General features: G+C 45.5%; 1 protein-coding gene across 2 annotated transcripts in view; it reads left to right on the plus strand.

Moving 5' to 3' along the window:
• DOK5 (docking protein 5) overlaps positions 1 to 13,383 on the plus strand; it is a 151,328-nt gene that overhangs the window by 105,081 nt on the left and 32,864 nt on the right. For both annotated transcript variants that reach the window (XM_070801920.1, XM_070801919.1), the window contains one exon: positions 7,604 to 7,739. In XM_070801920.1, the coding sequence (XP_070658021.1) occupies positions 7,604 to 7,739 (136 nt within the window). The remainder of the gene's footprint in view (positions 1 to 7,603; positions 7,740 to 13,383) is intronic.

Below are 13,383 nucleotides of genomic sequence, written 5' to 3' on the forward strand. Positions count from 1 at the left end.
CTTAGTGACTAAGCAATGATAAGTTCTCGGCTACACAGGGAGTGTTAAGCAACAAGGTGACATGGTCTGGTTTCGTTTTTTTTAAATTAGACTCTGTCTGACTAAAACCAGTTAGAGGAGCGTCACGGCGATGCTCAGGGGAAGGGGCAGTGTGGCTGTGACGACTCTGGTAGCAGTGAGTGAAAGTGGGCTTAAGCGTTTTGAAGCTAAAGCCCAAGAAACTTACTCACTGGTTGGATGTGGGTTAGGAGAAAAATAGAGGAGTTCATGACTCCCCAGAAGCAGCTAAAACTGCAGAGCTTGCCAAAGTGGGGGTCTGTGGGGTAGGCTGACAACGCATCCGTTTTGGACACGTTATCATCAAGCCGTGTTCAGCAGTTTCCCTGTACACACTTTTCATCTCATCAGGTGAAGCTAATTAGTGGTGCTGGAGAAGACTCTTGAGAGTGCTTGAGAGTCCCTTGGACTGCAAGATCAGACCAGTCCATCCTAAAGAAATCAATGCTGAATATTCATCAGAAGGACTGATGCTGAGGCTGAGGCTCCAATACTTTGGTCACCTGATTCGAAGAGCCGGCTCATTGGAAAAGACCCTGATGCTGGGAAAGATTGAAGGCAGGAGGAGAAGGGGATGACAGAGGATGAGATGGCTGGATGGCATCACCAACTCAATGGACATGAGTTTGAGCAACCTCTGGGAGATATTGAAGGACGGGGAAGCCTCGTGTGCTGCAGTCCATGGGGTCACAAAGAGTCGAACATGACTGAGCAACTGAACATGATCTTTGAGTTTAAAAACTGAGACTAGCATTTCATTTCCAACCAGCTTCTTATAAACTGCTATATTTGGAAGGATGAGGAAAAATGCATCCTTGACAGAAAGACTTAGATCGAGGTCTTGGCTTAAAAAAGCAAAAAAGGAAGATAAAAGTCATCATCCCTCTTTGACTGTGTTTACATGTTAAATCTTTGGGAACAGATGCGAGTAATAAACTGCCACCCTCTCTTATTCTAGCCGGTTGCATGGCTTCGGATAGTTCATTTTCTCCCCCGCAAACCTTCAAGCCCACACACAGGAGGGTTAGGACGTGTATCTGAAAAGCGATCCTGACGTTTGTGTGTGTGTGTGAGGGGTCTGGTCACAGGAGCCCTGGCGACACTGAAGACAAACCCCCGGGAGAGAGGACAGCATATAGCAGCGCGCGCTGGGATCGGGGCCTTTGTCTTCATCCTGATCGCTCCGTTGTTAAGGTGTGGCTGACACTTCAGGACGGACACCTGGAGCTTCCTGGAGCTGGAGAAACAAAACACACGATATTTCCCGTCATCGTTTTTGGGGTTTCTTTTAAGGATCATCTTTTTTTTTAATTAATTGATTTATTTTTGGCCGTGCTGGGTCTTCCCTGCTGCTCGGACTTCCTCTAGCTGGGCGAGCAGGGGCTCCTCTCTAGTTGTGGTGGCCAGGCTGCTCCTCGTGGTGGCTCCTCTTGCTGCGGAGCACGGGCCCTGGAGCACAGGGGCTTCAGCAACACAAGGGTTTAGCGGCTGTGACTCCCGGGCTCTGGAGCACAGGCTCTGTGGTTGTGGCGCGTGGGCCTGTTTGCTCTGAGGGGTGTGGCATCTTGTTGGATCAGGGATCAGACTTTTGATCCCACATGTCTTGCCTTGGCAGGCAGATTATTTACCACTGAGCCACCAGGGAAAACCCCTCATCATAATAGTTTTTACTCAGTAACAGTGGACTCTCGGATTCTCTCCTTAAAGGGAAACTTCATCTGTCTGAGTTCATGACTCTGCTCCCAAAGAAGGGGTTTCCACTGCTGTGCTGTCAGGCGGCCCCGGGCGTGCCTGCCCTGCTGCACGCCTGCTTTCCTGGGCACCTGCGTCCCGGGCTGCGGTCACCCACGGGCACCTGCGTCCCGGGCTGCGGTCACCCACGTTTCCCTCTAGGCTGTGGTTGTGTCTGTCTCGTGACGTTTTCCCCGAGGACATCGTCCTCGTTGGCTTTGACGTTTTAAAGAGCTCAAGTAACAACACCCAGTCCTAATTAAATGTTTACTTGATGTCAGGTCCTTTGCTAAATATAAAACAAGATTTCCCACTGCCCTCTGAAGTTTGGGTGAGTTTATTACTCATATTAGAAACATGAGGCTGGCTTCAAGAGGCCAGAGACTTGCCCAAGGTCACAGCATGCGAGGGAGCTGGGACGGGGAGGTCCTGTCTCCTGCGCCCCCAGAGCAGGGCTCTGCAAACTGCATGTGTATCTCCCCGCAGTGGGAGGTGACTTTAGGTGGTAGAGACATCGTGTTAACTGAATGTGACTCTTCCAGGGATGAAGTCATTTTCTCTTCAGTTACCTTTTTGACTAAATTATAGAGAACCATTTCAGTGGGTTGCCTGCTGTCTTTTTTTTTTTTTTCCTTAATAACAAACACCTAAACTCTTCCCTTTATTAGTAAAGGGAGAAGTAACACAGTTCATGCCACATGTCTTAAAACAGTGCATCCTCTAACAGTTTCTAATTTACCTGTGTGTTACTGAGAGGGAATACGAACCAGTCCATCCTAAAGGAAATCAACCCTGACTATTCATTGGAAGGACTGATGCTGAAGCTGAAGCTCCACTACTTTGGCCACCTGATGGGAAAAGCCAACTCATTGGACAAGGCACTGACGCTGGGAAAGACTGAAGGCAAAAGGACAACGGGGTGGCAGAGGATGAGATCGTTAGAGAGCGTCTCCAACTTGATGGACGTGGGTTTGAGCAAACTCCCGGAGATAGGGGCAGACAGGGAGGCCTGGCGTGCTGCAGCCCATGGGCTCGCAGAGACTGAGACGCGGCTGGCCATGACTGAAAAGTGAGCGAGCGCTCAGCTTGAATCTTGGACAGAGGCCCGAAATGGAGCGTTTCGTCGCATTTCTGTTCATGTCTACTTCCAATTTATGGCAGAGCCTCCTGGTTCATGATATGGATTTGATCATCCCATTTACAACATATTTGTTTAAGAGAAAAAAAATGAGTTGATTTAAAATATTCAGTAGGAGATACAGAGGTCTGACCAGCAAATGAAAGTTGTGTATTGACGTTCACAGAGCTGTCCCTGCTCAGAAGCCTGAGTGTCTCGCACGTTGATTCCATGTGGCGAGGAAGCCTGGGTCACGTTCCCAGCAACTCCTTTCCCAGTCCCGCCTGCTGTCTCCTCATCTCTTCTACAGTGACTTTGTTCTTGTGCTCAGTCGCTAAGTCGTGTCTGATTCTTTTGCGACCCCATGGACTGTACCCACCAGGCTCCACTGTCTGCGGGATTTCCCAGGCAAGAAGACTGGAGTGGGTTGCCATTCGCTTCTCCAGGAGATCTTCCCGACCCAGGGATCGAACCTGAGTCTCCCGCTTGGCAGGCGGATCCTTTACCGCTGAGCTGCCAGGGAGGCCCCTACAGTCATTTATTGGGCACCAGATAAAGGCCGAGGCCCGTGCTGGGTCCTGGAAAAGCGGTGAGTAAGTCAGAAAACAGTCTGCCCACGTGGGGCTCCCATCCACGTGATTTGAAGACATGCTGTGTGCGTTCTGTGTATCACATCTAATACTTGTAATGCAATTTAGGTGACGGTTGCCATCATTACATTCACTTTTCAGATGGGCAGTGCAGGCTTCGGGAGGTTTACGGACACGTCCCGGGCCTCAAAGCAGGCACGGGGCAAGCCAGCCGGGTAGTCTGGAGCCCAGGTCATTACCTCTGCTACGCTTCTTCTTCCCACAGCCTCGATACGCACTTATCGTGTGTATGAAGGACTGAATTTCCCAGTGCTTTCCGAGCTCTTGGTTTTTCGATGGGTTCTTAGCCAGGTGCATAGTTCATGGTTTGGAGTGGCATGCGTGGCTTTTAGGTAAAGCAGTTACTGAGGACGTCAGCGCTCTAAGTGCATCTGTGTGGACATGGCGTTCTTGTATCCAAATCCTTATCCTCTCGAAGGACAGAAGGAGGTCCGGCTTAAACTCCTTATTTTTCTTTCTCTGGGTGTCTGTCAGCTGGTTTCTGTTAGTGTATGTCTATCAGGAAAGAGTGCTGGGGCCTCTGGGACATTAGATAAAGTGCCCGCGGTCACAGTCAGAGGGTAGAGAGAGAAAGGAGTCGGTTCACACGTGGGCATTTGCAGGTCTGCGGCCGGTGAACCAGAACATCTTTGCCCCGTCTTGTGTGAGGCAGACGCTGCCGTACGAGGTTATGTAAGACCATCACTCCTTTCATGTGCTTTTCTTTTGACTTCCTTTCCTTTCCTCCCCCCCTCCCCTTTTCTTCTGACTTGCCTTGGGGAGTTGGCCCATTATTTTACTGAAGGCCCCCAGCAACATTTTTAATGCATCGTAAAGCTGCTTATGAAACAGCACCAAACAAATCTGTTGGGTTGGGGGCAGTGTGTGAATGAAATAAAAGAGCTCGTGGATGGAGGTTCGCAGAGACCTATGGAAGAGCCTCTGAGGTCAATTTTTGTTCATTATCCACACTTTCTGGGCCACACTTTCCCACTGAAGGGCATATGCCTTTGAATGTACGGATGAATGCAATGCAAACCAGAGGCCTAATTTCTGATCTATTTAGAGATCTTTAGTGCATTTTTGTCCCCTAATGCAAACTGGTGGCCTCCCGGCCAGATATGGTCCTTAAATGGCATTTTGACCTCCACAGCTTAAAGAAAATGGAAAAAGTAGCAACATTAAAAATTCAGATTATTTCCTATAAAAATTCAAGATTTCTGGTTTCTCTTAAATGATCAGAAGTGTGGCTGCACTGGGGCTCACCATTTCCCCGTGTAAATGCCTGATCGTCTGTGAAGCTCTATGTTGTGGGAGGTCTCTGTCTCCATTCATTCACGTTCTTTGTCTAAACCCTGATGGAATTTGAGGTTGTAACTCCTGTTACTTTCTGTAAGTGGTCAGTGTGTGTGTATAAGTGTGTATATATATGCATATGTGTGTGTGTGTGTAAGGGTTTGTGTGTGAGTGTGTATATGTGTGTGTGTGTGTGTAAGGGTTTTTGTGTGTATATGTATGCATATGTGTGTGTGTGTGTAAGGGTTTGTGTGTGTGTGAGTGTATATATGTGTGTGTGTGTAAGTGTTTGTGTGTGTGTGTGTGTGTGTCTTTCAGATCCTCAGGTGAAGCCAGGGAAAGCCCATGACTTTCAGGAATACTTGATGCTCTCTGGATTTCCTTCATTTCTGATCACAGTAATCACTGAATCAAATGTCACCAAAGGATGGCTGTGGTGGATTCATGATGTTAACCAAAAGCAGACAGTGGGTGAAAGAGTGATTTTTTTCAGAGTTCTCGCCAATTAGTGAGTCATTATATAAATTAAGCACTTCACCACTAGTATTAAAAGCAGAAGAGAAAACATCAGCATTTTATAAGTTGATAGATGAATAGATAGCTAGATGGCACCTAGATGATAGACTAAATAGATCAGCGGAGTGTTTGGTCACACTCTAAACTCCGTTACTGTGGGCTGCGGTTACAAAAGCCTTACAGTCCCTGGGTCATCAAGCTTTAGAAACACAGTTGCGGGTTTGCTGTTATATGGATCAATCATCCTGTAAGTATGTCCCAGTTAGCAGGAACCTTCATACTTTCTGAAATCAAGGTTGACATCTAAGTAAGTAAATAAATGATGACCTCTGCTCTAAAAGAAACAGAAGGCCACTTGTTTCTCTTAAATAATCGATTGAGGTCACCCTCCTCCTAACAAGTTATATTTCCGTATTTGGTGGAAAAAAAGAAGTGTGAAAAAAAGTGAAAACCTTGCAGAACTGAGTGCCAAGTGACAGAGTCCCGTTTCTGTGGTCGGTCAAGTAGAGAGTGGATAGCTGAGGAGGGGAGTATTTTAGGAAGTCTTCAGGAACAAAACAGGACTTGAGTAAAAATGCTTTGAATTTTAGTTTTTAATTCTTTGAATTAAAATGACAATTAAAATCACACAGTCAACCTCATAAGCTAGTTTTTATGTTAGTTTGTTGAAAGAGCCTTCTAATTTTTCTTTCTTCTTACATGGTCCATACTAGTGAAATTCAAGCCAATTAACATACTCTATGCTATACATGCTGAAGACTGCCATATGGCCGGGATATTGAGCCAACCTTAGATAATTAGATAAGGATAAATCTTCCTTTTTTACTGCACTAATTGCATAGACTGGAATAGATAAAATCATTAACAGTAGTTTGGGGTGAAAATTGGTTTGGTTTCCATGCTGTATTAAAAAGTTCTTTTGATGTGAATCTCTAGATGTGAGCAAAACTCAGGCAGTCAGGCCAATATTCAGTTTGCAGTAAGAGTTTCAGAGGTGGAAGGAGAGGGATTGTGTCTTAGAATAACAAATGATTAATAATTGTAAACAATGTAATAATTGAATAGTGTTCTTTAAAACAAAAACAACTTCTTGGTTAACTGTTGATATATGTAATTAAAATCAGAACTGTACTGTAAAAAAAAATTCTTTTGAAAATTATCCAAGTCTTCAAAAATATTTAGAATAATTGAATACATTCATTAATTATGTATGCCCATATCACTGTATATATATGTATTTTGTGTGTGTGTGTATACAAATATATATATATGTATATATGTGCTCTTGCAATGCAGGAGACACAGGAGACATGGGCTCCATCCCTGGGTCGGGAAGATCCCCTGACAAAGGAAGATGGCAGCCCATCCCAGTGTTCTTGCCTGGGAAATCCCAGGGACAGAGGAGCCTGGCGGGCTATAGTCCACAGGGTTGCAAAGAGTCGGACACGACTGAGCACTAAGCATACTTAGAAAACACAGACACACACGCATTAGTGGTTAAAACACACTGGTTTCTGGTCTAATTGTATGTACCAGTCTCCCTTACCAATGCAATTCATTTCTGTTTTTTAACAGCCTGAGGTAGAGATGGTTCCCCTCTTAATTCCTGACATTAATGATGAAACCCACATGTCTTTCCTTGAGTTCCCTGTTTCTCTTCCATTCCACACATTGGTTCAAGTTATGTCTGTTTAAAATATTCTTGGCTACGTTTGATTTATCACATGGAGTGAAAATCTGGAGTAAAATTGGATCGATGATTTTGGAAAGCAGAGCTGATTTCAGAAATAAAATCATTCTTCAAGCCATTGTCTGTAAGGAGGATCAGGTCAGAGTCTGAGAGCCATAGAACCCGTTCTCACCTCTGAGCTGAAAGGCCCCGTTTCTGGTGAGTCTCTGAGCTGTGAGCTGTGCTGGGAAGGCCTCGCCCTGGTGTCCTCTTTGACAGTTTTGGGAAGTAGAGGAATTGTACTGAAAGCCCAGAAACCATTTGTTCATTAACCTCCAACAAAACCTTCAGGACAAAAAACACGGGGCACCGCCCCGTTGGCTCGAAGTGACTGGTTCCCTGCCCGCTTGTCTGTATTAATGACAATTTGTCAAACACTGTGATTCCAGTTAACTCTGTTCAACACATGTGAACAGGAATCCTGATCTCATACAAAAAAATGAAGCTGATCTTGGGTTGTTCCGGGCTCTGGGTGCATTGAGCTTGGAGAAGCTGGCTTTCAGAAGCCCTCTGTCTTTGTTTTCACAGGATGTGTGAGACTGGTGAAGGGCTGTTTGTCTTTCAAACGCGAGATGGGGAGGCCATCTACCAGAAGGTCCACTCGGCTGCCCTGGCCATAGCGGAGCAGCACGAGCGCCTGCTGCAGAGCGTGAAGAGCTCCATGGTACGTCTGGGGGCCCTTTCTTACAAGCGCTGTGCACACCGCGGCAGAATGCTCTTGCAGTCTCTGTGCTGAAAATATGGTCAGTGTTTTGGGGGGCAGATGCTTTCCTCCTATACTCAGCAGTGTGTTACTCGGATGACACGCATCCTTGGAAAGCTCCAGAAAGTCACTTGGGAGCAGAAGAAGCATCAGCCCGCTTGTCATCTGCCTGCACACTGCTTGCCTCCCTTGTAACGCGTGCTTAATCAGTGCCTTCCTGCAGCAGAATGCTGTCCACTGAGTGCGTTATAAAAAGCAAGTATATTTTGTTCTCACTGGGAAACTGAGAAGTCTGAGATCAGGGTGCCGGCGGATTCTCGGGGGACACTTCCTGGTTTGTAACTGGCTGTCTTTTTACTGTGTCGCAAATGGCAGAAGGGGTGAGGGATCTCTGGGTTCTCTCTTGTAAGAACGCTAATACCGTTCATGGGGGCTCTGCCCTCATGACCTGGCCCCTGCCATATGCCTGACTGTCTGATAACATCACTTGGGGGCTAAGGTTTGAACATAACAGTTTGGGGTTGGGGACACAATATTCAGTCCATTGCAGTCTCTCTCTCTATATATAAATCCATTTCGCGTATGTATGGACATCTATAGACACAACTCCATGGGTTATCTACCTCTGAAAGTGAAAGTCGATCAGTTGTGTCTGACTCTTTGCGACCCCATGGTCTATACAGTCTGTGGAATTCTCTAGGCCAGAACACTGGCGTGGGTAACCATTCCCTTCTCCAGGGGATCTTCCCAACCCAGGGATGAAACCCAGGTCTCCTGCGTTGCAGGCAGATTCTTTACCAACTGAGCTATCAGGGAAGCCCATATATACTTACAAGTGTAACAGAAGTTGTCATTTCAAAGGTCAGCAGTGGTCAGAGAAAAAATGTAAGTGAGAGAAGAGAGCTGAGAGGAAACGGGTCAAATACCAAAAACTCACGACCAGACAGCTGTTGACATGAGATCATGGTTTCTGTGTAGGAGAGTTCTTGATTTTTTTTTTTTTCCAGGTAAATCAAGACTTTGAGTCTGTATAGTATCTTCCAGTTTATAAGTGTTGGAAGTTAATTCCAGCTAAAACCAACAACAAAAATCAGTAATGCTTTGTAGGACAAAGAAAACCTATTTGTAAGATTTCATTCTGCCCACAGCGTGTGTTTGCTGTCTCTAGGGGGTAAACCTTCATAGTCATCAGTGTGCAGAGACAGCAGGGACTGTGCCTCGTATGGGGAATTGTGAGTCATGAGTTTCTTCTTTAGGAACAGTAAATTTACAAAATCTGAAATGAATGTGCAGCAGTTAAATAATGCAACTCATGAATTGTGACTGCAAACACAAGAATAGAGAGTCACATCTGGGAAAGAAATCTGCAGAACCAAAAGGAACTAGGTTGGCATAGGAAGGTCAGGGCAATTTGAAAAGTCTGTGATTTAACCGTGTGGGTGGTTGGATTTAAAGAGGGGAAAAGCATGCCAGTAATACGATCTGTCCCAAAGCAGCCAGGGATTATTCCCAAATGACTTATGCGTGCCGTGTTGTGGGATTTTAGAGCTAGGATCAGCAAATCTTTAATACAGGCTGAGACAGTAATATTTCAGGCTTTCTGGATGAAGATGGTCCCTGCTGCAGCTCTTTAGCTCTGCCGTGGGAGAGCAACTGCAAGCATAGGTCATGTGGATTCAAATGGACATGGCTGTGTTCCGAGGGAAACTTATATTAACGGACAATGAAATTCAAATTTCACTTGATTTTCACATATCATGAAATATTCTTCTGATTTCCCCCTCAACCATGTAGAAATGTTCCTTCTGAACTAACAGAGTCTTGGCATCCATTTTCCATATTCTTCCCAATTTTGGATATTGCAGTAGAGGTGGATAAATGGATGGGTGGATGGATAGAAAGAAAAAGGAAGAAGGAAGAAAAGAAAGAAAAGAAGGAAGAATTCAAGTCATTTTGAACTTACAGGGCAATGTGTCACTGCAGTAGAACTGTGAGCTACTCGAGATGCCTTTAAATGTCTGAAGAAGGTTTTTTTTTAAGATTACCTTTTTGTAAAGCCATCAATTAGCATAAATCTGTCTGTACTTGAAAGGGAAGTTCTGCAGTCACATGTGTTTCCATTTATAACTGCCTCATTACTTGCACTAAAAATTAATCAGGAATATGAGTAATTCGTTCAGATCATCCCTTTGCAAATTTAACTGTAATATAATGTTGTTTGCTCTTAATTTGCTGTATGCTTAACAAGCTCTATGAAATGAATGTGATTTTAAAAGTAAAAACATCCTGTTTTTAAATGGAAGTGAGTAAACTTCAAAATGGGATCTGAATCTCAAGGGAGTTAAAACTGGGGATTGCAGAATGCTTAAAAATCAACATCCTTGAATCGATCTCTGATTAGGGGAGAAAAGAGATACTATGCTAAAATGAAACGAGATGATACGGTAACACTTCAGTTAGTCTTGCATTTTCTGGTCACTGGGAGAGGGGCCGCAGATTGGGTTTATTTTGACTAGGAATTGCCATTATGCCACTACTGGCTGGCATCTCTGAGATAGTCAAGGTCACAAATGGAGAAAGACGGCGAAGCTAATCTCATCAGGCGGCCCTAACCCTAAATCTAAACGACAGTTTGCTGCTGCTGTGGTAAAACTCCCAAGACAGAATGCTTTGCCCATGACAGTTTGAAATTGCAGCCTTGTGTGAATGGTTTGAATCAGACTTATGACCCTAAATCCCAGAAGTCATAAAGAAGAGACATGTAAGTCAGATAATAATGATTATTTTTATTTTATTATCATTACTTATTACTGTGATAGTCTGAATGATGACTCCCTGAGGATCTTCCACATCTTAATTCCTAGAGCCTTTGAGCATTATCTTCTATGGCAAAAGGGACTTTGCAGTTGTGATGCAGTTGAAGCTCCTGAGATGGAGAGATTGTGCAGGATTATTCCAGTGGGCCTGGTGTCATCACAAGGTCCCCATAAGAAGGAAACAAGAGGAGTCGGAGTCGGACCAAAATGACGTGGCTGTGAAAGCCGAGGCACAGAGAGATGTTTGAAGAGTCTGCCCTGATGGTTATGGAGACAGAGGAGCTGGGACCCAAAGGTTGTCGTGACCTCTAGAAATTAGATAAGGAAGTCAATGGACACTCCTCTGGAACCTCCAAAGTGACCAGGACAGCAGACACCGCGAGTTTACCCCAGTGAGTCTTGTTTCGGACTTCCAGCCTCTAGATCCATATAGGGATATGTCTGTGTTATTTTAATCCCAAGTTGTTACAATAGCCAGAGGTAGCCAATACAATTACAATTGTATTAGTTACAATTGTAACGCAATTATTAAAATTATAATAATGTATGCAATTTTATACAATTACAATTTTATTAGTTACAGTTATAGTCACTGATGTTTAGTGTGTCCAGCTCTTTGCAGCCCATGACTGCAGCAGGCCAGGCTTCCCTGTCCTTCCCCATCTCCTGGAGTTTGCTCAAACTCATGTCCATTGAGTCAGTGATGCCATCCAACCATCTCATCCTCTTTTGCTCCTTTCTCCTCTTGCCCTCCATCTTTCCCAGCATCAGGGTCTTTTCCAGAGAGTCAGTTCTCCACATCAGGTGGCCAATGTGTTGGAGCTTCAGCTTCAGCGTTAGTCCTTCCAATGAATATTCAATCCAGGGTTGATTTCCTTTAGGATTGATTGGTTGATTCTCCTTGCTGTCCGAGGGACTCTCAAGAGTCTTCTCCAAAACCACAGTTGAAAAGCATCAAGTCTTTGGTGCTCAGCTTTCTTTATAGTCCAACTCTCACATCCCATACAAGACTACTGGAAAAACTATAGTTTCGACTATATGGACCTTTGTTGGCAAAATGATGTCTCTGCTTTTTAATACACTGTCTAGGTTTGTCATAGCTTTACTTTCAAAGAGTAAGTGTCTTTTACTTTCATGGCTGCGTTCACTGTCTGCAGTGGTTTTGGAGCCCAAGAATTACAATTGGAATAATTACCATTATAACGTTATAATGATGAAAATGTGCTGTGTCTCTGCTCTGTAACAGACAGTAGTGTGTGGGCTTTGTGCGCACTTTCTGACCATCACAATGACCCTTTGATCGGAGGCCCAGTGCCCCAGCTTGGAAGTAGCAGGGCTCAGATTTGGAGCAGGTGTGCTGGGACAACCCCCACTTCACGCTTTTTCTCAAAATCAGGCATGTTTTCTTTGCCCTTCATGAGATCTGCTCACAGCCATTCAAAAAATTCCAAATTAATGGCTGACACTTAAAAGTTAAGATGTTTCACATAAAACTCAGATGTATGTATCATCAGGTCATGCAGCTTTTGGGTGGCAGGGGGTTTTCAGTTCTCTGAGGTCCCCGCCCTCCCCCTGGTCCCCTGGCAGGTGGCCCCTCTCTGTGCGTTTGCTCCCAGCACTGTGACCAGTTGAAGTCCTCCCTGAATCACTACATGTGTCCACTTTCTGCTGCTGGGTGACAAAGCCACGAACTCTGCACCCCAAAACAGCACACGTTTATGACGTCATGGTCACCGTGGGTCGGGCGTGTTGACATGGCTCAGGTGGGCCTCAGCTTCAGATTCTCACAAGGCTGTGCTGCACCAGGCCAGGGGTCCCCAGCCTGCGGGGTCTCATGCCGGCTGGTCTGCAGTGGAACGGATGCAATGATAACAGCAACAGCGTGCGAAGTAGATGTGGTGCACCTCGATCACGCTCCCCCGTCCACGGAGAGAGTGTCCTCCACGAAACCCGGCCTGGTGCCACAAGGTGGGGGCCACAGAAGCTTAGATGGGGGCGGGACCCACTCACAAGCTCACGGTGGTTATTGGTGCAAGTTAATTCCTTGGGGCTGAGGATTTAAGAGCCCTGGTTTCCTGCTAGCTGGTGGATGATGGCCACCCTAGCTCCCAAAGGCTGCCCTCTGTTTCTTGCCATCTTCCCACTTGTTTCATCAAAGCCAGCAAAAAAGACTTTCCTTCACAACGAGGGCCACGATCCTCTGCGTCCCTGTCGTGGTCGTGACATCCATCACCCCATCATAGGCTGTTGGTTGGAAGTGAGTCACAAGAGCTTCCAAAGGTCGAGGGAGGGGACCCCACAAGAGTGTGCACACGTGAAGGGGAGACTGGGGGCCCCTTACTGACTCCACACGGACGTCACCAGAGGGTCGACACCAAAACCAGACTAATGATGTTCTTTGCAGCCAAAGATGGAGAAGCTCTACACAGTCAGCAAAAATAAGACTGGGAGCTGACTGCGGCTCAGATCATGAACTCCTTATTGCCAAATTCAGACTTAAATTGAAGAAAGTAGGGAAAACCACTAGACTATTCAAGTATGACCTAAATCAAATCCCTTACGATTATACAGTAGAAGTGAGAAATAGATTTAAGGGACTAGATCTGATAGATAGAGTGCCTGGTGAACTATGGTCGGAGGTTTGTGACATTGTACAGGAGACAGGGATCAAGACCATCCCCATGGAAAAGAAATGCAAGAAAGCGAAATGACTGTCTGAGGAGGCCTTACAAGTAGCTGTGAAAAGACGGGAAGCGAAAAGCAAAGGAGCAAAGGAAAGATATACCCAT

Source organism: Bos indicus, chromosome 13, assembly GCF_029378745.1.
Source record: "Bos indicus isolate NIAB-ARS_2022 breed Sahiwal x Tharparkar chromosome 13, NIAB-ARS_B.indTharparkar_mat_pri_1.0, whole genome shotgun sequence".
Taxonomy (NCBI): domain Eukaryota; kingdom Metazoa; phylum Chordata; class Mammalia; order Artiodactyla; family Bovidae; genus Bos; species Bos indicus.